Here is a 23,441-nt window from a genome sequence, read left to right on the forward strand (position 1 = left end):
GACTTCCATGCCAGTGGATGTGGATTGGCAAATTGGAAGGTAACATCGTGAAAGGCCTCTTTTCGGTAACGAGGCAAGTACGGTTAGTAATAATTAGTGCACGGCAGGAGTTCGGAGCAAGGTCGGTTTTCAGTTGGCCTTGACGTCCACGGAAACGGACGACGTCCTTTTCCTGAACAGGCAAGGAACTATGGTAACTATGTCTAGGTTTCTGGGCCCAATCCACCGCAAAAGATTGGAACCGGAAGACGGGCGGCCTTTGGGAATTCGGAGCGAAGGAGGCTTGCTGGTTCATGCGATGCCGCATGCGCGCCCATCCGAAAAAAAAATGGGAAGACTTCCTATGTATAACAGCACCCCTCTATTGGACCGGCGTAGCGATATATATCTCCCCCCGATGCGACAGGACGCGGTTCTGCGTTCCAACTTCATTCCCGCTACTGTTTCGAGATCACGGACAGCGCGACCTGACACAGACTGGGCTTCAGAAAGCTCAGATACCCACCTATATATTATACCCTCGCCATTCATATCAAGAGATCGGGCCACCCAGTAATGGGGAAATTGCCTTTTCTTTGGCATGACGAGGTTCCAGCGAGTGTTGATGCACCCAGTATGTGATCAACCAAGTGCTAACAAATTTGTCCAGTCCCCTCTCCACAAGAGGGGCCCCCTAGCCCTCTTCAAAGCCACGAGGTCAAAAGACCACAAGGACTGGTTAAAGCATTTGGCGTAAAATAGTGCATGCTGTTTCAGTCTGATCAGAAAAGAGCTGCCCTGCGACAATCCGTCCGATCGCAGGGGAGGGGGGGACGGTAGGGGTTCGTCATTAAGTTAGGTCTTGGCCAATGTAGTCTTGTGGTCTGCGATTCCTGGCGAGCCCGGCAGTCCCAGCCACTGTAGAGCTCCGGCGATATCTCTTCAAGGCTCAATAGTACAAAGAGCATATGATGGGATCACACTTGAGTCCTCCAATACCATCACAGTGACCTCTCCTGAGTTCGTGGATTCGTTCATAGAGGTACCTAGAGGTATGCAGAGCTTGTTCTCACTTGAAAAAAGGAACCACCTCCAACTGCACATGCAGGTGAAAGTGCTACCCGGGCGTGCAAGGTACGCCGCAGTAGATAGTGGACTGTGTGTTTCTACAGCTATTTCTCTAACAGCCCACTTTTTTTATATCACTGCGCACAGCTTATGCGGCACCGGCAGAAGCTTCCCTTCGATCCTGCATCATGTACGTTGAATCCTGCCTGTACTAGATATAACCGGATTTCAGAGCAAAGGACGATGCAAAGAGGTGTTCTCGTGTCGTCGCCAGACACAAGGCGGAGCTGAGAAGCCGTGATTGAGGTTGCTGAGAATAGTCGCGAAAATGATTGATGCCCGAGCAGTCAAGGCAGAAGTCGCCAGTCACCGGACGTACACCAAGTATTGCCGAACTCACCTCGCTCTCTGCTATCAAAGAGGACGAACTGGACCCCAAAAATGCTCCGTCATTTGTCATTCCTTCCTCCTTCCGTTTGGTTGTCCGAGCAGTGAGCTCACATTGTTTGTCCTGTAGCATTGATTCGTCAGTCTATTCTTGACTCTCGCATTACATCCGCTACCGAGCGGGAAAAGAGATGCCTCACGGCTTATATGCGTAGTATTAGTGCACATCGTGTACAGCCTTGTCTCTTTGTTCGCCTCTGCTTCCTTTTCAACTCCATCTACACTTTTGACACCCTCGCCGTCCCTGTTCTTTGGCAGATTCCACTATTGCAGTGCTGGGTCTTCCCCCTCCGTGATGGTGGTGTGTTGGGGCCCAGACTACCTAGGTTGGATGGAACCCTCAAATTGCCGTCAAGAAGAGCACCACCCCTCCATATCACTAGCGAGATTGGGGTTCCCCTCCTATGGTCTTCTCGAAGCCCACTGCACCCTGGCCCCATCGCTTCATGCTAGGTAAGGAAGGTAGGAAAGCTCCATCCACTTTTGGGGCCATTTTCACCTCCAATCTCAATTGTACACCCCCAATCTCGACCACCGAACGGCGTCCGCACCAGGCAATCTTTCACGCCAAATTATCGCCGTGCTAGCGCGCATGAGCATTACCAAGGTCGGATTTGCCTAGTCCACCCATCGTCGTCCGCTCCCTGCCGGTTTCTATACGTAGCATACAATACGGCTATGTGCCACTTGATTACTACACTACGGCGTTGTCTCCTACCAGTCCGCACCCCTCACGAACCCTGTCGACCGTGTAACGCTTAGCTTTCTTACCAAGGCGGTTCTGCGACGAGAACATGAAGCCAGTGGGCAGTTCAGGTCCCTCAGTCCAATTCTACTGTGTGCCACAGCACAGTCAAGGGTACCCGGTGCCGCGGAAGGGCCGTCGCCGCCACCGTCCATCAATCACCGTACCGAAACACCATATCCCTATGGGCCCTGGGCATTGGGGACAAGCAGAACGTGAGACAGACGCAACCAGGCAACGCAACAGCGAACAAGAGAGGCTGACCTTTGGATTACACTACATCTACACTAAATACATCATAAGCTGACCTGTGCTTTGAGCTAGGCATCTCGCCGTGCCTGGCCCTGGACTGAAGTGGGAGATCAAACCGAGCAGTTAAGTGCAGGCGAAAAAGGTACCGACCTGCTCGCTGCCAGGGCCCTGCTGCCACACAGACCCTGGCCATCCCCCATTTCGATTTCGAGATTACGCAGTACGCTCGCAGGTACAGGCAGCTTATCAAAGTCTACCTCGCAGCCCGCATGTAGAGCCCTGTCTCCACCGGTATCTTTGTTAGCTGGCCCGACACAGCGCATTTGCACTGTCTGGCGACCGTCAATACAGCTGAGTTTCAGTCGAGGTACGGGCATACAGACATCCATCAATACCGTACCTCTTACACTACCACCTCTGGCTACCGGGCACCTCTACACTCGCTGTGTCGACACCTGTCAGAGCTAACAGCTTCACCTGTACAGGACCGTCTCATCTCTGGATTCGAATCACGCCCACTCCCTCTCCACTCCTGTCCCGGCTGGACTTCAGTTTGGGACTGGAAATCCCCCAGCTTCGCTTCAAACTCTCTCCCATCGTCGCAACAACCTCACGAAAACAGGGGCTTTCCACCCAGAACCACGCAACCTCGGGCTGATCGATAGCAATCCATTGCGTCGGATCGCGCTAGAGCGGGCGTACGTATTGCAAATACGGTTTGCGGAGCTCCTTTCCTGGGATCCGATCGTTCAGACGAAAGGCTCCATCCCCTCGACCCGCGACGACCCGCACACCCCGAACAAGATCCTGGGCCCTCGCCTCGTGCAATTCCCACCAGCACCCACCAGCACCAGCCCAGCACCAGCTCACGGGCAGCATAGGCTGGCTTGGTGCCAAACTGGGTCTCCATCATCGCCGGGCCCCTACCTCCTCGACTTTCCAGGCGCACTCCCGTCTTGGTGGGTGGCCTGCTTTTCCACCAGTTTCCCCATTCATTTTCTTCTTCATCATACATAGCATCATTTTCACGTCGCTCATTTCTCGAGGAACAATACTCGTCCATTCATTTACAATTTTCCTTTTACTCAGCTTGGTTCACCATAACCGATTCGCTCCTTCACGGTTCCATACCACTATCCTAAACACCGGCGAGGAAAAGAGAAAAAAAGGAAGAGTCAGCACTGTCGACTTGCATCTATCAGCAGCAGCAACATCAATCGCTCGACGCTACATACACATTCGCCCGATTAAAACGTTGGTACAGCGCAGAACTACACTCATACAGACACGAAAGCGATTTCGATCTTACAACAACAGAACAATTTGGGTTTCTTGAATGCCCCGGTAATTGTGCGCAGCTCTTCAGGAGAGCCCCCCTCGTTTCTCGGCATCAACTCAGTTCTGCCGTCCGTCGTTGCTACGGAAATCAGAATTATACAACAGCAAGTTGTTGCAGACATCGATACACTGGCCAGTCTTTCCGATTAAGTCCGCCTGCGATCTTTGTGTGACTCGGCACCATGACCGTCGTACACACACTGACCCCTCAAGGGTCTTCCCATGGAATCGGTTCAGGACAGGCTCTTGAGGATAGGTTTGAGGTGCTCAAGGAGATTGGCGATGGAAGTTTTGGAAGTGTGGTGTTGGCCAGAGTCCGGAGTGCAGGTGCCACCGTTGCCCGCCGCGGTACTGTCGTAAGTTACCTGGATACTTCTGCCATGACCTCGGGTTCAGTCTAACCCTTGTGTGCTCAACAGATTGCCATTAAGACAATGAAGAAAACATTCGAGTCGGTAGGACCGTGCATGGAACTCAGGGAAGTAGTCTTCTTGCGGACGCTTCCTGCACATCCCCATCTGGTGCCAGCGCTCGACATATTCCTGGATCCTTTCACCAAGAAGCTTCACATTGCCATGGAGTATATGGAAGGCAACCTCTATCAACTGATGAAGGCCAGGGACCACAAGTGTTTGGACAACTCGAGCGTGAAGAGCATCTTGTTCCAGATTATGAAGGGTCTCGAACACATTCACGCGCATCACTTTTTCCACAGAGATATCAAGCCCGAAAACATTCTAGTATCGACATCCTCACATATGGACGCCACGAACTCGTTCCGCCGTTATTCCGCGCTGATGAACCCTCCACCGACGCCGCCTACGTATACGGTAAAGATTGCTGACTTCGGCCTGGCCCGCGAGACTCATTCGAAACTCCCGTACACCACCTACGTCTCAACCCGATGGTATCGCGCCCCCGAGGTCCTCCTCAGGGCTGGTGAGTACTCGGCACCGGTTGATATCTGGGCCATCGGAGCCATGGCCGTCGAAATCGCTACGCTGAAGCCGTTGTTCCCGGGCGGAAATGAGGTCGATCAAGTGTGGAGAGTTTGCGAAATTATGGGAAGCCCCGGTAACTGGTACAACAAGGCCGGAGCCCGCGTCGGCGGCGGAGAATGGAGAGAAGGTACCCGGCTTGCTGGGAAGCTAGGTTTTTCGTTCCCCAAGATGGCGCCGCATTCCATGGACACCATCCTCCAAACCCCCCAGTGGCCGGCTTCGCTCGCCCACTTTGTGACGTGGTGCTTAATGTGGGACCCCAAGAACCGACCGACGTCGACCCAGGCCCTCGCCCACGACTACTTCACCGACGCCGTTGACCCCTTGAGGCCCAAGTCCTCCGCTTCCCGGATCCTCGGCCGCAAGCAATCGGATATCAGCCGCGGAAAGGACTCGGCCACGTCCACGCCTACGTCTTCGAAACCATCGTGGTTCAGGAAATCCCTGATCGGTCGTTCTGAGAGCAGCACCGAGGTCGCTACTGTGTCGACGACGCAAGAAAATGCAAAGGTGAACATTGCTCCCCGTCCATCACCCGTGCAGGTTGCACCGGAAGTTCCCTCCCCGAAGCCCAGGCCAGCTGTTAGCAAGAGGACAACGTGGAATAACGGTCCATCGAATGCCGCTCCCATGCCGATTCTTCCCACCATCCGCCCAATCACACCCTTGTCTGACGCAGTGACCGCACAGGCAAGCAGCAGAACACCTTCATACAACGATGCTTACGTAAATGGAACGCAAAGGAGTGCCGCCGACGAAAACAAGGCCACGAAGAAGATTGGCCGTCAGCTATCCGTCGCATCTGCCACAAATCACTATGCCGAGATCCATCGCCAGCAGGCCGAACGAGCGCTAAATGGACAAACTGGTCTTGCCTCGCCCACGAGCGGGACGAAGGAGAGCTTCTTTTCGCACCTCAGGAAGCGAGCGAGAAGGTTCTCCGGAAGGCACCAGACACCAATGTCTCCCGCTTATGACGACGTCGAAACCCAACCTCACGGCGTAGGCTGTGGACCTTGGGGAAGTAACAGATCTTCCATGGTCATCGACAGCCCGCCACCGGCCCCCGTCCCCAAAGATACGCTCGAATCTCTCGAAAAGACGCTGAGAGATCCCCAACCCGTTGCCGAAGTTCCACCGATGCCACCAGCGCACCGAGCGCCCCAACACAGTACACTCAAGAGACACCATTCGCTGCCGCATCATACACCAAGGTCGGTAGATAACCCGTTGATGGGTGCTCGGGGATCCGGGCCAGTTTCAAGCAGGACGCGGAGGCAACAAGCTGCTCAGGGTGTAAATCAATATGATGCCCCCGATGAAGAGGACGAACTACTTGACGAGGCCCTCACATCAACCCGGAAGGCTATCAAGCGTCTCGAGAAGGATACAAAACATCTCAGACAATCGGCCAGTAATCTAGGGCTCATGAACCCTTACCCAACCCCATCACCGTCAGCCAGCGGCCAAAACATCTTCTTTGCTGATCACGGGAAAGAAGCTCTGACTCCCCAATCCCTGGAACCAAAGAAAAGGTCGTCAGAATACAAGTGGCCCACGCCTCCCTACAATGATGAGGGCGACTGGGCAGCGTCGGCATCAGCCAGTATCTGGGCGGCAGGGAGCCGTATCTAGCTAGATACAGTTCCTTCTTTCGACGTATTTTGTATTGACGGTGGGCGCGGGCAGTTTTTTGCGGATCTTGGGAAAAGAAAATGAGTGGGTTTCCTTTTTGGGTGGTGTTTACGTGGAATGGTGTTCTGGGTGTTCTTTCGGCATGGCATCATTACCATGTTCTTATCGGTATCTGGGCTTTGTTTTGGGTCTTCCCTATGTTCCCCCTCAGGAGGAGACGGGCTACTGCTTTGAGATTGCAGTTGCTGGTCTCACTTTTTGCTCCTCTTTTTCTTGTTTCATTTTTCATCTTCATACCCCCCCACGTTTGTTTTTTTTCTTTCGCTGCTTCTGCATGCATCTTACATATCTCTCGCACGCACATGCACACATATATGGGGATCTTGTAGCAGAAGCTGGTTCTTTCTACACAACAAAAACTATGTGGTGGTTGTTGAATGGACATCTATCTGTTTCTAATCTTTGTGTCGAATACCCCTCCTGGAGGAAGAAAAAAGTCTGGCGTGTGTGTGTCGTCGGCCTTACAAATCTCAAAACCTATATTGGGCCTTTTAATACCACCTTTCTGCGCATATATCAACATGGTTCTATTTTGTGTGCCCACATCGATTTCTGTCTTCCTTGTCTTTGTCATTGGAAATACCCCCTCCTAACAACCGTTTATAGAGATTTGGAGCTGTCTTAAGTTATATATGCGTTTGGGACTACAGGTGGAGCTGTGGAGCGCGTTTCTGGTCGGACAAATAATCGGTCGTTTGCGCGATGGAAGACAAAGTAAGACATTTTCATGGCAGCTGGTCCCTCTCAGTCAACACATCTGCCAGAAGAGAATGGGAATCGTGAGGAACGATCAAAGTGCTGATGGGAGGAGGAAGAGGAGGAGGATGACGGGGCTGGAGAGCATGATGCACAGGAGGGCTTTGGTTGATGTAGTGCGCGTTGTTTGGGTTTCTAGTCATTGGGAAGATAGGAAGAAGGAGAGGAGCAGAAAGATGTTTCCTATGTCAGTCTTATTTTTAAATTATTGGTTATCTTGTCTATATAAATATGCGCCCAGGCCCTTAACTTTTACTCGTTTTCACAACTTCCGTCAACATATTGTCCTTCCGTTCCGTGTGACATTGTTCGTTCGAAGTGGACACTTATGAACGCACGTGCCTATCTAAGCTCTAGTTCTGCTATGTTACTTCATCCAATAACAACCATTCGGCGTGGTGGCAGAGTGGTCTAATGCGCAAGACTAGAAATCTTGTTCCTTCGGGAGCGTCTGTTCGAATCAGGCCCACGTCGCACGATGACCATTAAAACTTCTTTTTTGCACTTTCTTTTTGGTGGTTTCTATATCCTTCTATTCTCGAATGTTTTTCCTAGGCTTCTTCTTTCTTTTTTCCTCGTCCCCTTCTCTGAAATACCTTTCCACTGGGACGGATAACTCACACCGACATGTATCCGCATCCGCATAACGTCCACATGTCTGTACAGTATGCATAATGCGCCCACATCCTTTCACCATGCTTTCACCGTGCTGTACTTGTTTTTCTTTTTTCTTATCCCCGCGCTTGCTCCGTGCCGCTCCCCGTAAACTGCTCCCTTACCCCTTTCTGTACCGTGCTGTTGGTCTGCTTGCCGATAACCGACATGGGGGGGGGGAGGGGGGTGCGTGGCCCTTCTTTACCATGAAGAAGGGGATGAGACAGATCAGAGACAGCCTGCAACTCAACGTACAGATGTCTATCTGAACTGAGACTCCTCGGAAGTTCCGAGACATTGATGCAAGCAATCTGACAGTGAATGATGGAGAGCCTACCTACCTACCTACCTATCCACCACAACTTGCTTGCTTGGTTGATGAACATTTGGTGATTTATGGGTTTTGCTGCCGGATGTGGATTTGATGGAAAAAGGAGGTGAGACCATGTCTTTGTGTTACGGTCATCTGTTAAGCTGAGTGAGCTGCTGAGGCGTTGAATTGAAGACGTCGAGAGTAAGTGTGAAGACGACGTACCCGTTAAGGTAGGTACCTATAGAGGTATGTATGTGCTCCGTTCTTTCTCTCGAGTGCGACCACGAAAGATACCGAGTCGAGTCTGTTGAATCCCAAATCATCTGCTGCCCGGTTAATGCATCCAGTCTACGAGATGGACGCGCACACAGCTGACGCAGTCCTGCTCTCGGCAACGTCGTAGACGCTTCAATCAGGCCCACCTCACTCTTCCTTCGCAGTATCGTGGCATTTCGCCGGTTACTCAAATTTGAAGCCATGTCTTGTTGCTGTTGGTTATGTTTGCTAGCATAGCCAAGCGCCCAAGACGAAGCAAGGTGAGGAGGAGGATTTGATTCCAAATGGATGTGACCCCTGTCATCCCCCACTGTGAGGCTGCATCTCCCGTCCCGCCCTATCGCCCATATCGCCGAACGGTTTTACGGGGCCTCACATCCACTGTCAAGCCAGGATTGTCAGCACTCAGCAGACCACCACGCCTTCATTGCATGATTGTACGTCCGTACATTGCGGCCACAGATTGAAGCCATTCATCAGCAGCCAGACACATCATACATCGATCTGGCTGATTTCACCACGCAACCGCCTACCTAGGTACAGGACTGGACCATTCTTGGGTGACACCAAGAATATCTAGGCAGGCAGCAGCTTTTACGAGCCAAGAAAGTTCGTCGACACCGCAACCACACAAAACACCATCATTCGACATTCTTGACCCCACGTCCATATTTTTGGGCACTGCAACACAGCAGTTCTGATCGACGACTGGACGGTATTGTTCAATTGAAGAGGAAAAGCGCTGTACCGTACGTCATCCCGCTGCGTGGCTCAACAGATCTCCCTGCTTCGGACGGGTCCTGACAGTTTGACGGCAACGGCAACGGTGAAGAAGAAGAAGAAGAAGAAGCAAGGGAGGAAGAGAGACTCCACGTCATTGGAGCGCGCGCGCGCGGAAAGAAGAAGTGCGGGAAGCAAATCAGTCACGTTCTCGAATTCGGGGACCACTCCTCTCAAGAGTCTTCTCGAAAAGCATCCCCCGTTCCGCCCTGTGAAAAGAGGCTCAGCCCGCCCCGCCAAGCATCCCCGTCACGGCCCTATTTCAGTTGGTTCGGCTGCGGGCTAAACACAGCAGTGCCTCGAGAACCTTGCAGCAGTGGTGCGAGGCGAAGGTGTGGAAACATTCAGGGAACTGGAACTCAATTGTGGGATTTTGAGTTTAGGGCTGTTGCTGCGCCCTTGTTCCCTTCCATCATCATCTTTGACTTTTGTTTCTTTTGCTCAAATCTCGGTGATTCGGGCAATCATTATCTTCTTGCCTATCTTTCCCGTTCCACTCACCTGGGTTGGTTGGATCTTCCCACTCTCCGGGTTTGCGCTTTGAAAGTCGAGCGGCTGTCACCCTTGCATTTTGTGTCACCATACCGTATACTACGCCCTTCCTTTCTTTGTTGGAGTTGGAGCGTTGAAGAGTTGTGTGCGGAGAGACTTACGTCCGAGGTTCTTTTGCGCTTGCGAATCGAGTTCCAACAAGTCGTCAACATAGCCCCCACGCTTCTTGGTACGAGTGGGCAGATTCTCCTTCTCCTTTGCTCGGACTGGCTCAGAGTCTCTCTACGCCGTTGTCTGAAGGCTGTGTGGGTTTGCACTTTGCAAGTTGATAGCGGAGGTTCAGGACCCAACGTCGCACACCAGAAGCAAACGAGTAGAACAAAGTACGATCATATAATACGAACTTTACGCTGAGAGTTAGGGATAGGGGTAGAGGCAGAACGTCGTCACCATGAGCTTTAATCTGCCCATACTCCCGCCGACCTCTCCAACACGTCAGAGAAACAGAGATAGTAGGAATTACTTTACAAACAGCTATAGTTCCCCGGCTTCAACCGAGGCTATCAATGGCCCGGTGAGGCAGCGGACAAAGGAGTTGGCTCCCATCAGTGATCGGCTGATTGTTGGCGTTGACTTTGGCACTACTTTCTCTGGGTACGTCCATTGTTTTTTTGTTTCTTACTCATCGCTTAACCGGACTTTGCCAGCGGGCAGCTGCAGAAACCGTTACGCAGCAACATCTGTGTGACTTGGGGGCGGTCCCAACAAAATGTTGACCAAGGATATAGCTTTCGTTGCCTGCGTCCCATTTTCCCTCTTTGCCTAAGCTCCGAGAGACCAAAACCAAACCAAACTAACACCTAGTCCATTAGTGTTGCCGCCGTATATACAGGAACGCCAGATGATGTAGAGATTATCAAGACCTGGCCGGGCGGGAACGGCATCACGTCCGACAAGGTCCCTACCGAGCTTTCCTATGCGGCTGTCCCGCCCAATGCGCCGCCAGGCACCGCGCCAACCGTGAAATGGGGCTTCCAGTTCCGACCGGAAGAGTCGCGGATACGCTGTGTCAAGCTCTTCCTCGACCGGTCCCAGAAGCTGCCCTTCTACGTGAACCCCAAGGAGACAGCCACGCAGCTGAAGAACAACAGGAAGACGGTGGTTGACGCCGTGAGCGACTACCTTACGCAGATCTACAAGCACACCATGGACACACTAACGCGGCGTTATGGCGAGTCGTTCATGGCGTCGACAAAAGTCGACTTTGTTCTGACGTGCCCGGCTGTGTGGTCGGATGCGGCCAAGAACGCGACCCTCCAAGCGGCGGAGAGGGCCGGGATGGGCGCCCAGTCGCAGATCCAGATGATTAGTGAGCCGGAGGCGGCGGCAGTGTATACTTTGAAAGCTATACAGCCTAATCATCTGAAGATTGGAGATAACTTTATTGTCTGTGATGGCGGTGGTGGTACTGTTGAGTGGGTTACTCCTGAGCTTGACTTTAAATGGATGGAGGATACTGACCAGCCTCTAGTTTGATCGCATACAAGATCGTTTCACTAGGGCCGATCAGAGTCGAGGAGTCTGCTGTCGGCACAGGTGGGCTTTGCGGAAGTGCTTTCCTCAACTACAGGTTTGAGGAGCACGTCAAGAACCGGTTGGGGGCTAGTCGGTTCGAGGAGGTGAAGACCAAGAAGGGCAAGTCGTGGCAGATGGCGCTCAAGTACTTTGAGGAGTTCGTTAAGCGCAACTTTAACGAAGATGAGCATCAGGAGATCAATGTCCCGTAAGTTTCCCCGACAGATTTAGTCCGCCCTGGAGTGAGAAGTCCGATATTGACAAGACTGACCCACAGATTCCCCGGTCTCCCCGACGACGAAGAAATCGGTCTCGACTGTGGTTTCCTCATGATGACCGCGGCCCAAGTCAAAGACATCTTCGACCCCGTCGTCAAGGAGGTCTGTGACCTCGTCCAGGGGCAAGTCGACAATCTGCGCGCCAAGGGCCAGACCGTCTCGGGCATCATTCTGGTTGGCGGCTTTGGCCAGAGCGACTACCTCTACCGCACGCTCAAGAAGCACTTTACCAGCACGGCGGCCCCTCCGCCCTACACGCCAACGCCCACACAGCAAAGCACGCTGGCCGCGGCTTTGGGTAGTAACTCGATCGAGGTGATGCAGCCCGTGTATGCCTGGACAGCCGTGGTGCGCGGCGCGGTCCTGCGCGGGCTAGAGGGTAACATGGTCATCTCACGCAAGGCGCGGATGCACTACGGGACGTCGTACGCGACGGTGTATGATGAGGAGAAACACAGCGTTACGGAGCGGTATTGGAGTCCGTTGTGGGAGAGGTGGATGGTTAGTGATCGGATGCAGTGGCATATTGCCAAGGTGCGTTTTGTCTCCTTTAACTATTTCAGTTTTTCTTTCCCTAACGACTACTGACCATAACAAACAAAAATTCAGGGCGAAACCATATCCCCCCAAAACCCCATAGCCTTCCACTATACGCGCAACTTCCGGCCCGGCCAGTCGCTCGTGGTGACTGACGACCTAATCGCGTGCGAGGCAGACGAGCCGCCCAAGTCGTACACGCGCGACTTGATCAAGGTGTGCACGCTGACGACGGACTTGTCTGCTGTCCCGAGGAGCCTGTTTACTAGACTCACGACGACAAAAGGGGTGGAGTTTGATAACCTTGACTTTACGCTCGAGATGATTGTTGATAGTGCGGGCTTGGGGTTTGAACTCAAGGTTGATGGGGTTAGGTATGGGAGGGTTGATGCCGAGTTTTATTAGGTGGGATGGAGATGATTGTTTGAGTGGAGGCCATGGCGGATGGATGACTGGTCAGTCGCTTTCTGGTATGGAAAGAAAGGAGGTCAGACAAAGGGAGTGTTTGCGGAGGAGAAGAACTTGGGTCATGCTGGTCCTACCAGGGGACATTTCATGGATGACATATATGTGCATATCGTACATACTGGCAACAATGTTTGACGGATGAGAGAGTGAATGCCTTCGTAGAAGGTCCCCATCAACAGCCTTCATCTCAACGATAAGTGCATTGCTACTGGTTCTCTAATCATTCCTTCTGCTGCTGTTGCTGTTCCTGCGCCTCCTTAATCAACAACTCCCGCGCGTTCCTCTCCCTCTGCGCCGCCGCCCACTTCTTCTTCATCGCAAAACTATTCAGCGCAATCGCCTCTTCCTCCTTTTCCTTCTCCCCATCCTTCTGCCCTCCCTCCTTCTTATCCTCGTGCCCCAGAACCAACTTCTCCAACTCCCTCATGATACTCTCCACCGCCCACTCCAACGTCTCTCCAAAGTCCCTGTCCATTTTGGTTTCACCTTCCTTCTGGTTAACCAAAACTCCCAACCTCTTGCTCACCTCCTCCGCCTTCACCTTGCCCCCCTCCACATCCCCTCCCTCAAACATCCACTCATGCGCCCGCACGTACTCAGGCCAAACAATCTTCTCCACGTAGCCCGGCGGGTCTTTCCAGAATCCTTCGAGGGTTACGTACCCATCTCTTGCCTCGCGGCGCTGTAGGGCTTTGGCTTTGGACACCAGCAAAAAGAGCTTGATGTCCATTTGGGAGAGTAAAGTGGCAGGGAGGAGGGGAGGCGGGGAGTAGAGGAGGAAACCGTCTATGATGCAGATTTTGAGGGGTTGTTGTTGTTGAGAGGATAAGTGGAGAACGCGATGGCCGGGGGAAGAAGGTTGCAGCCAGTCGGCCACGCGGGCTTTGATTTTGTTGATGAAGTCCGTGGTGATGGGGCAAGGGCCGACCGAGTTGAGGTCTTCTTTGGAGTCGAGGGTGGGCTGTTTCGGACTGTTGCTTAGCGACTTTGACTTGGCAGTGGTGATGGTCTTACCAGGCCCCGTTTTTTGTTTGGGCGGCGCTTTGTTGGCTGCTGATGATGACGATGGAGGGTAATAACTACTACTAGTAGTACTACTACCGTGGGTGTGTCTCCGGGAAAGAAAGGGTCTGGTAAGATTCATGGTACTACTAACTGGTAACTCGCCCGTGGCGCGGATGTGCTCGAGGGCCGCCGTCATGTCGGGGATCGAGAGGGCTTCGGGACAGTCCCAGTTTGTGAGGCCATCTTTCATAGGAATTCTTTTCATTTGAGACACATATATCGGTGGTTAGAGACTATTTCTCGAGTGAGATGAGATTAAGAGGAGGAGAGGGAGCTTACTCGGACTCGGGCTTGTAGAAATCATCTTCGTGTAGGATAAAGGTATTGGGAAAGATATCGCGGAGAAGTCGAGCCAATGTCGTCTTGCCACTCGAGGAACATCCGCTTATTCCGATGACGACGGCTTTCTGATTTGGGTCCAACATCGTGAAAGAGTGTGGAGGTGTTGAGGTGTAGTTGAGCTCCAGTTCGACCCCGCGATGTTATGTCATGGAGAAAGAGTCTGAAGCAAATTGATTCTGAATTGAAGTATCGATAAATGAAAAAGAAGAAGAAGAAGACTACGTAGGAGTGTTATCTGAAGTGTAAGAGTCAAAGTAGTTCAGTCCGGAATTCTTGGGCGAGGTGCTCACAACTGAACCAACGTTGGGTGGTTGCCATTGGTGGTTTCCTTGAAAGGAACCAAAATGGTACGTACCTCCCCGCGTATAAGCCAGGGGTTAGACATAGTGTAAGGGATCGCCTGCCTGCCGGAACCAACCAAAGCGATAAGGCTTGTTGACACCTCCACTGCTCTCCATATCGTTCTAGGCGCCTTCTAGCACATTGACCCCCCTGTGGGATTTTCCATTCCGCTGGCTTCTTCCTGCTGTCAACAACCCATGCACGTCATCCCCCTTCTTCCAACTCGAACAGCAGGAGCAGCACTCCGAGTCCGTCTAGATTTTCCAAGACAACGAGCTTCCGTCAGTGTCACGAAGAACTATCGATTCGATTTCCTGACCGCCACAACAACAACTACCACCATCACAGACTCCAGACCGCGAGTAGTAGTTCTTCATCAAGCACCGCCGTATCAACATCACCGCCGACCCTTCACCACCAAAACAGAAATCACCACCGCCCTCACAACCGCCACAATGTCCGACATTCCAAACGCCATGCCCTCCATGGTCATCCTCTCGACCTCCATGATCTCGCTCATCACCGGCTTTGTGCTCGGCGTCTACGCCATCCGCGGCTACCTGATCCCGCCCGAGCTGAAGGAGGAGCGGCGCCGCAACTTTCAGGACCCCGTCGAGAGCGAGGAGTCCGAGGTGGACGAGGACGATTACATACTAGACCACGCGCCCAACTGGGCCAACGGACTCGAGGCCGATCAGCGCCAGGGCTTGCGCGCGCGCGGTGCTGCTGCCGCTGAGGAGAAGAAAAAGAAGAAGAAGCAGCAGGACAAGGCGGCGCCCAAGTTGGGACTGGATCCGACTGAGGAGTGCAAGTTGGTGTTGGTTGTGAGGACGGATTTGGGAATGACCAAGGGTATGTTTTTTTTTTGCTATCCCCTTTTCTAATTTTGTCCCTTACCTTCGGTTTATTGACGTGTTGCTGTGGTGGAAAATAAACAGGCAAAATCGCAGCTCAATGCTCCCACGCCACCCTCGCCTGCTACAAGCGCCTTTTCTCTGCCGCCCAGCTCGAGCCCCTGTCGCTGTCGGCCCGCCTGCTCCGTCAGTGGGAGCGCAACGGTCAAGCCAAGATCGCCGTGCAGACCAAGACCGAGGATGAGATGCTGGAGCTGATGGCCAAGGCACGCAGCTTGGGCGTCACTGCTGAGGTGATTCAGGATGCTGGCCGTACGCAGATTGCCTCTGGGTCCAGGACTGTGCTGGGCGTTGGTCCGGCGCCTAAGAGCTTGGTTGATGAGATCACTGGTCACTTGAAGTTGCTGTAAAGGGGAAAGAGATTGTAGCGGGGAGAGGATGGAGAAAGTGTGCAATGTTGACGGTAGCATGAACTTAGATAAAAAGAGAAGGACGAGAAGCACGAAAAATGGCGTAAGGGGGACGGTATAAAAGCATCATTGGGCTTAGAGAGCGATACGGTCAGGCAAAGACTTTGATGCATGTATGGCGTAGGTTTTGATTTTTATTCTTGAATAGATCACACCAAACAAAAGATGAGTATACATATACACATACGCACTTAAAGTGAACAAATTGATCATCAGCACAGCATCCGGTCGACTGACCGTCTTTGGTTTCATTAAGTGACTGATTCTGGGTATCATCATGTACTCTGTTCTTCCACCCCTCCCACCAATTTTCATGTTCTACTCTTTCCTCGCAAACCTGGCCAGCGTAGGCCCCAGCTCGGCCACCTTCTCCTTGTGCCTCTCCCCGTTCTTCTCCTGCATCTGCTTGTACATCTCCTCGGCCTTGAGCCTCTTCTCGTCGATAATGTTCTTCTTCTTCTGCTTCCGCAGGTACTTCTTGAGCGCGCTGTTCTTGCCTCTGGCCCGGTTGCGCATCTCCTCCTCCAGATCCGGCGGCCCGGCATCCAGATCCTTGTCCGCCTCCCGCTGCTTCGCGGACCGCAAATCGAGGTTGCCAATAAAGTTGGGGTCGAGCGCAATCATCTCGGGCGCGAGCTTGTTGAGCAGCTGCTTGACCTCGCCCTCCTGTCTCTGCTTCTTGGTCTCGTACGGGTTGACTTCCAGGGCGTCGAAGTTGGCCTCACCGGCGCCGGGGATGATGAGGGACGAGAACCCTTCGCTGTGGCCGACACCGAGAACATCGTCAAAGGGGCACCATCGCACCCGCTCGACGCGCTTGCCCTCGCCGCCCCACGTCATGTAGGGAGACTGGACCTTTTCTTGTACCGGCTTCTCCTTCGAGAAGAGACCCTTCCAGACCGTTGTCCTGGTGCCCCAGCCGACAGCGGTAAGGCCGGTATCTGAGATGGCGACGGACGAAGCGGGCGCCCGGGTAAAGTAGTTGTTGACCTCTTTGAACATGCGGATATCCCAAACGGCCATCTTGCAGTCCTGTCCTGTTGTCACCATGTAGCGGCCTTCGCGGTCGACAGCCATGGATCGTACGGGACCACGGTGGGCAAGGAGCTTGACCAGAGGTTCTGACGAGTTGGGCGACCATAGCGTTACTGTGCCGTTCTGGTGACCAACATGGAGGATGGCGTTCCAAGGATTCTGTGTCATGGAAACGGGTGTGCCCAGCTTCGTTGCGATTTCGGTGACGATCTGACCGGTCGATGTGTCCTGGTACTTGAGCTGGCCGTTTGTGCCCAGTGTGGCCAACAGGAAGTGATAGGGAAGGAATTCAAGGTGGGAGACTTCGACGTGTTTCCTTAGGCAGTGGAGCTCGACACCCTGCGAGTCGTAGATGTAGGTATACTTCTTCTGAGCGACGGCAAAGTATTGATTGTTGTGTAGCCACTTGACGTCCCTGATGGTCTCTCCTAGCTGCAATTCGCAGCCCAGCTTGCCGTCTCTCCAATCCATGGTAGCGACATGACCCTTTCGTCCTGCCAGGATAAGATCCCGGCCGTTCCTCGAGAAATCGCAAATGTAGGGTCCTAGTTGGTCGAGCTTCAGGTCGAACTTTTTCTGGGCGACCTCGATGTTGACTTCGCTTACGATGTCTTCCTGGCGAACCTTGTATGTGCGTTCCTATCGTGACCAGCGCAGTTAGTATCGCGCAAGAGGCTATAGACTTCCAATCCATAGCTACTCACAAGCTCATGTTCAGCCTCGAGGAAACCACCGGCATTCTCGAGAAGGATCTCAGCCTCCTTGGCCTTTAGCGTGGCCGTCTGGTACTTTTCTTCAAGGTTGGTAAGGTTGCGCTTGAGCTTTTTGTCCTTGACGTTTTTGACGTCGATCTTGCGACCACGGCCGTACGACTTCTCTGCTGCCTTGACTTTGCGGATCTTGTTGGCCTCGGCCTTTGATCGGAACTCGCTTCGGACGTTGTTGATGGCGACGGCGCCGCTGGGCTGCTCTGCCCTCGAGAGGGAAACTTCGGCCCTGTCTGTAGTCTCCATGGTGCCAATGGGTCGACGCGACTCAATTGGGATGGGTAGTATGAGTGGTGGACAAAGACAATTGGATCGGCGACGGGATATTGATGGGGACTGAATATGGATTGGTCTGGCGGTTTCTCGGTTTGCCCGTGTCTGTCCCTCGCTTTGGCACTTTGAATGTTTCCTCCGTTTCCTCGACAACTTTTTTGGGACCGGACCCACTAAAAAGTTGGATGGGGCAGCTGTTCCGCAGCGATCATTGGCTCCACTGAGTACAAGATTCCGATAAGATAAGTAGCGAGACGGCCGCCCATGTTCGCACAACTCAAAAAAATGCAACGAGTGCCCCGCCATTGACATTGTCCCATCACTTTATTCGATACTCGATAGACGGATTGTGACCAGAGAGGTTCTCGAAATCTCTCTTCAGTCTCAACCCCCAGCCTCTTCTCTTTAGCGCCTCCTCAGGTCAACCATCCTGGCGTCAAACTCGCTCCCCTTTCGGTTCAAAGCAGGCGGCGATTCCAGCAAAATGCCCGGCGCCGTGAGCGGCCACTCGCATCGGCCGACGACCAAGGCGTCGAACAAGCCCTTCAAGTCACGCCATTCTACCAAGGGTGCCCTCCGGAATGCTGCCAAAGGTACGGATTGCATATCAGACCGTGCCTCATGCCGAGGTTATTGCCTTGAACTATACTCTACTTCACCCAACTTTGGCGCATCGAGCTCGAGCAGACATAAAGAGATCAACAACATCTACACAGCGCTAACACTACTTTGGACGTTCTACAGGCAAGGTAGCCGAGGAGAGAGGTGTGCGCAAGACCCCCCACCAACAAGTCATGTCCAAGTTCGACCGTCGCAACCGCAACAAGCAGCTTCAGCTGCAAAAACACAAGGAACATCTCCAGGAGACTTCCATCTTCGCCGGCAAGGATGGCGCCCCCAGAAATGTGGCCGTTATCCCCCTGTGCAGCGACGGTGACGCCACCGAAGCCATCAAGAGCCTGAACTCCAGCATCGATATCGAGACCGAGGTGCCCGAGGGCGCATTCCGCGTTCCCGTCGACAGATTCAAGCAGAAGCTCCAATACTTTCCCCTCAAGCGCGACCTTACCGCCTGCCTGGACGCCGCCAGAGTCGCCGACTATGTCGTTCTCGTTTTGTCCGCCCAGGAAGAGGTTGATGAACTTGGCGAGCTGATCCTGCGCAGCGTCGAAAGCCAGGGTCTCTCTACCCTCTTCACCGTTGTCCAGGGCCTCAACAAGATCGAGCCTCAAAAGCAGAGACTCTCCGTTCTTTCGTCTCTCAAGTCCTACATCACCCACTTCCACCCCGAACAGGATAAGGTTTTCAGCCTCGACAACAGACAGGAATGCTCCAACCTCATGCGCTCGCTATGCAGCACTACACCCAAGGGCATTCGCTGGAGAGACGAGAGGAGTTGGATGCTTGTGGAGGAGGTCAAGTTTGGTGAGTCTACCGTGCTTACCGGTGTCGTCAGGGGCAAGGGCTTGAAGGCCGACCGCCTGGTGCAGGTTGGCGATTGGGGCACCTTCCAGGTTGAGAAGATCACAGCAGCTCCCTTGGCCAGGAGGAAACGTGGAGAGGAGGGCATGAACGTGGAGGAGGGCACTGAGGAGATTCTCGACCAGCCTACCGACGACCGCGATGATCTTGTCGACCTTGCGCCCGAGGAGGTTCGCATGGAGGACGACGACGATGACGAAATGAACGACGGAATGACCACAATGACGACTTCAAAGAAGGGTGTTTTGTTGGACGACCACCACTACTTCTCAGAGGAGGAGCCTGAGGCTTATACTGCGCCAAAGAAGCTTCCCAAGGGTACATCAAAGTACCAGGCTGCGTGGTACCTAGACGACGATGTGTCTGATTCCGGCTCAGATATGGAAGAGGACGACGAGATGGAGGACGACGACGAGGAGGAGGCCGCCAGGCCAGAGGATGGCGAGGAGGGTCTTGCTGGTTACGCGCCAACAGAAGCCGGACAAACCGAGTACCCACAAACCGAGGGCGGCTTCATCCAACCTGATGCTGATGAGGATGCCAAGCAACTGGAGGCTTTCCGCAAGCAAAAGCGGGATGAGGCTCAGGATGACCTCGAGTTCCCTGATGAGATCGAGCTCCACCCCCACGTTCTTGCTCGTGAACGTCTAGCCAAGTACAGAGGTCTCAAGAGCTTGAGGTCAAGCCCTTGGCAGGAGGATGAGGACCGCGCATACCAGCCAGAGGATTGGGAGCGCTTGTTGAAGATCCAAGACTACCAGGCCTCTAAGATCAGGGCGTCTAGGGAAGCCCTTGTCGGAGGTGTTGCTCCTGGTACCCGCGTCCACGTTTACCTCAAGGACGTGCCCGCGACCATCCAGCAATCCTACAACCCCAGCCAGCCCGTCACTCTGTTCTCCCTGCTCAGGCACGAGTACAAGAAGACTGCTGTCAACTTCCTCATCAACCTGAGCGCGGACGCTGCCGCACCCATCAAAGCCAAGGAGGAGTTGATCATACAGTGCGGTCCCCGCCGCTTCGTCATCAACCCGCTCTTCTCCCAGGGCGGCAACACTCCCAACGACGTCCACAAGTACTGCCGGTACCTGCACCCCGGCCAGTCGGCTGTCGCTACTTTTACGGGTCCTGTCACATGGGGTGCTGTACCCACCCTCTTCTTCAAGAGGCAAGTGCCGGGCTCCGTGCTTAACGAAGATGGCGAGCCCGTCTCCAACCTGCCGCTCAGCCTCGTCGCCACCGGCACTGCCCTGCCTCCCTCGACATCGCGCGTCGTCGCCAAGCGCGCCATCCTGACCGGTCACCCGTACCACATCCACAAGAAGATTGTCACCATCCGCTACATGTTCTTCAACAGGGAGGACGTTGAATGGTTCAAGGCTCTGCCTCTGTGGACCAGGCGTGGCAGGAGCGGTTTCATCAAGGAGGCGCTGGGTACCCACGGTTACTTCAAGGCTACCTTTGACGGGCGCATCAACCCTCAGGACTCTGTGGGCGTCAGCTTGTACAAGAGGGTGTGGCCCCGGAGTGCCAAGCAGCTGGATGCGCCTCTGCTGGATGCCGCGGCGCTCCAGCAGGAGGTTGATGAGGACGCTATGGATGCGGAATAGAGGAAGAATTTCATGTCTGTTTGGCTAATAGACTAGACGTGCGTGTCAAGGGTTAAGAACAGGGCTTAATGAACGGCGTTTGATGGGAACAAAAAGATGAGTGATATCTTGCGTTGGTTTAACTTTGGTCGGGTCATATATATTATTTAGGGAAATGCATTCATTCTTTTCTCACGCCTTGTTGGATAAGTTAACTGTACGTTGATTGTGTGTATATGCCTGTCGACATGTTGCTTCAGTTGGGTTATAAGTCTTGTGACAACCTAGTCTACACATAGGTTTGAGATCATTGAACCGCATGTCGTCTGTCATATATCAAATCCTTTCCTCTCCCATGTTCTCTATCTCATGTTAGTCATCAAGATAAAACCCCAAAGATGAACCTCGGGTAACAACACCGTGTTCACTTGATATCACTACACTACACAGGCGAGATAGTAGTAAGTAACAATGATGTCCACCTTTTGTCCGAGTACTCGATATCCATCCCAAACCGCCGTGACCCAAGCCCATTTCCTCCTCACTTCCCCCCTCCCGCTCAGCCACGATACGGTCACAGCATATCACATACCTACTACTCGATCTATCTGTCATTGGAGATAACGTTGGCAAAACCCCCCACAGACTGAAAAGAAAAAAAAAAAAGAGGAAAAGAGTAGACTAATCCACAAACGGCCAATACGTATGTTGGTTTTTGCGATGTGTCTTTCGGCCTAATAAATAGTAGGACAAGGCCGAAAAGGGGTGGTGCATGCACTGTACGCTGCGTAGAGATAGAGATAGAGACGTTTTTTTTTTGTTTTTTTTTATGATAGCTAGGTACGTACACAGCTGACGACGAAAAGGGAAGGAGGCTGAGGGGAATTGTCGTAAAGAGCAAAAGTCCCAACGGCAAGGTATGTGTGTTAAAAGTAGGTACCAGTGGGATGGATACTATACTACATACTGTACCTCGACACCACCACCCCCGGATTACATACATGCAGTATAGTATACGTGCTACCTTAACCATGTACATACCAACTGCCTGCCTATCTACTTGGTACGTACGTCTAGGTAAGATAAGGTAGTGTTAAGGTGTGTGTTATGTTGAGATGCTGGACATTCAACAATTTGATCTCATCTTCCTGGAAACCTCAGCTGGTTAGGTTTTTTTTTGCTGCTGCTGCGCCTTGCTATATCCAATCTCCCGAGGTGCCGTCAAGCCTCATATGAAGGCGAATTACATATGATACGTTTTGTGTGGCGCCACCTGATGTTATGCCCTGGTATAAGTTCGTTAATTGCCTCGCTTTTTTTCCGCCATAAAGGTACTTACAGGGCTTTCAAGTTTGAGGAGGACTCCAATCGAATCGAATGGAGTTGTAAAAGAGAGAGAGAGAGAGTATGAAAGTCATTGGGAATGTTATTAAGTGCTACCAGGTCTAGGGAGGTACCTACACTATTGTAGGTAGCTCTTCAAGGTTGTTGTTGGAAGAAGAAGAAGAGGGGGAAAAGGGGGCTGTGCAAAAGGAGAGCGGAGTAGTTTTCTTTTCAGTTCACTTCAGTTACTGTCCGTCCCAATTTTGAGGTACTTACCCGTAGTGTTGTTGTCTGGAGGAATCTCCTCATCGCGATCGGAGAGAGAAATCTCATCTGGGTACATTATACCTCTAGGCACTAACCTGTTTCTGTTGGTGTTGCCCAAATGACTACACTTTGTGTCTTGGATTATCATCATATGGCAACCGGGATGTCTTGTCTTAGTTGGGTTCTGGGGTTGTAGTACGTGTAGTCGTTGGAATTGTCTAGCCCCAGAGCAGAGCCCTCTGACTACGCCCAACAGTGAAGGCTGAGTGAAAATGTAAAAAAAATAGGGGGGTCTTTCGGGGGGCAATTATACAGCGGTGGGTTCAGTTATTGGGCTGGGATATGGACTATGGGGTTTTACAGGCTTTGATGGACTGAGAGGGAGTGGCTTTGTGGTCTTCTTCATCAATATTTGCCCGCTCATCCCATATCACATGAGAGAACAGCCCAAGGAAAGTCCGGGTCCATGGGGCTGGCTGGTAATGTGGAGATTGCACGTGTGCTGAATGATAGGAATCCAATTGCGAAGCCCAGTCTGAGCCTCAGGAGCCTCAACATTGGCATCCAATGTCCCACAATCATGTGTTCCGGGAGTTGGTTGTTGACGGGCGAAACCTGGAACCTCGTCACCAGCGTGCTGAGCATGGCGGCGGAGATGAGGTTGAGATTTAAGCTTGAATGATGATATGGAATGTTAGCAATATACAGGGGTTACCGCTGTTGAAGAGTACTGATCCTAAGTATCCACTAACAGCTGCAGATTGGGAGCCCTCCCTTCGCAGGCACTGCTGTGCAAACGGGGATATGCAGTGCACCGGCACGCTATCCCACATTCCCATCAGATCCCCTAGCAAATGCGCAGCAACCAGGTTAGTGCACCACAGCCAAGTATCAAGCTGTGACGAATACTGAGACGCACGGCACGCCGGGCAATCCGAACAAAAGACTCAGCAAGATGAGTGAAGATCCGGATGGGCGCCG

At 52.8% G+C, this 23,441-nt stretch overlaps 6 protein-coding genes across 6 annotated transcripts; 4 read left to right on the forward strand and 2 right to left on the reverse strand.

Annotated features, from left to right (window-relative positions):
• Positions 1–3,653: 3,653 nt before the first annotated feature.
• Positions 3,654–7,037, forward strand: NEUTE1DRAFT_130314 (uncharacterized protein; the record flags this gene model as incomplete). The annotated part of the gene is made up of 2 exons (XM_009853623.1): positions 3,654–4,185; positions 4,249–7,037. The coding sequence occupies 2 exons, from the start codon at positions 4,012–4,014 to the stop codon at positions 6,463–6,465; spliced, it is 2,391 nt and encodes a 796-aa protein (XP_009851925.1).
• Positions 7,038–10,247: 3,210 nt separating this feature from the next.
• NEUTE1DRAFT_122874 (uncharacterized protein) lies at positions 10,248–12,802 on the forward strand (the record flags this gene model as incomplete). Its single annotated transcript, XM_009853624.1, has 5 exons — positions 10,248–10,450; positions 10,669–11,271; positions 11,328–11,579; positions 11,649–12,183; positions 12,259–12,802. 5 exons carry the CDS (start codon positions 10,248–10,250, stop codon positions 12,589–12,591), a joined length of 1,926 nt encoding a protein of 641 aa, XP_009851926.1.
• Positions 12,803–12,874: 72 nt separating this feature from the next.
• NEUTE1DRAFT_110851 (uncharacterized protein) lies at positions 12,875–14,144 on the reverse strand (the record flags this gene model as incomplete). Its single annotated transcript, XM_009853625.1, has 2 exons — positions 12,875–13,916; positions 13,999–14,144. The coding sequence occupies 2 exons, from the start codon at positions 14,142–14,144 to the stop codon at positions 12,875–12,877; spliced, it is 1,188 nt and encodes a 395-aa protein (XP_009851927.1).
• Positions 14,145–14,678: 534 nt separating this feature from the next.
• On the forward strand, positions 14,679–15,667 carry NEUTE1DRAFT_147020 (uncharacterized protein; the record flags this gene model as incomplete). The annotated part of the gene is made up of 2 exons (XM_009853626.1): positions 14,679–15,255; positions 15,342–15,667. The coding sequence occupies 2 exons, from the start codon at positions 14,859–14,861 to the stop codon at positions 15,665–15,667; spliced, it is 723 nt and encodes a 240-aa protein (XP_009851928.1).
• On the reverse strand, positions 15,624–17,775 carry NEUTE1DRAFT_83449 (uncharacterized protein; the record flags this gene model as incomplete). Its single annotated transcript, XM_009853627.1, has 2 exons — positions 15,624–17,401; positions 17,467–17,775. The coding sequence occupies 2 exons, from the start codon at positions 17,773–17,775 to the stop codon at positions 16,046–16,048; spliced, it is 1,665 nt and encodes a 554-aa protein (XP_009851929.1).
• A 511-nt stretch (positions 17,776–18,286) lies between these two features.
• NEUTE1DRAFT_130319 (uncharacterized protein) lies at positions 18,287–21,067 on the forward strand (the record flags this gene model as incomplete). The annotated part of the gene is made up of 2 exons (XM_009853628.1): positions 18,287–18,395; positions 18,547–21,067. 2 exons carry the CDS (start codon positions 18,287–18,289, stop codon positions 20,889–20,891), a joined length of 2,454 nt encoding a protein of 817 aa, XP_009851930.1.
• Positions 21,068–23,441: the final 2,374 nt, after the last annotated feature.

Source organism: Neurospora tetrasperma (assembly GCF_000213175.1).
Source record: "Neurospora tetrasperma FGSC 2508 unplaced genomic scaffold NEUTE1scaffold_4, whole genome shotgun sequence".
Classification (NCBI taxonomy): Eukaryota; Fungi; Ascomycota; class Sordariomycetes; order Sordariales; family Sordariaceae; genus Neurospora; species Neurospora tetrasperma.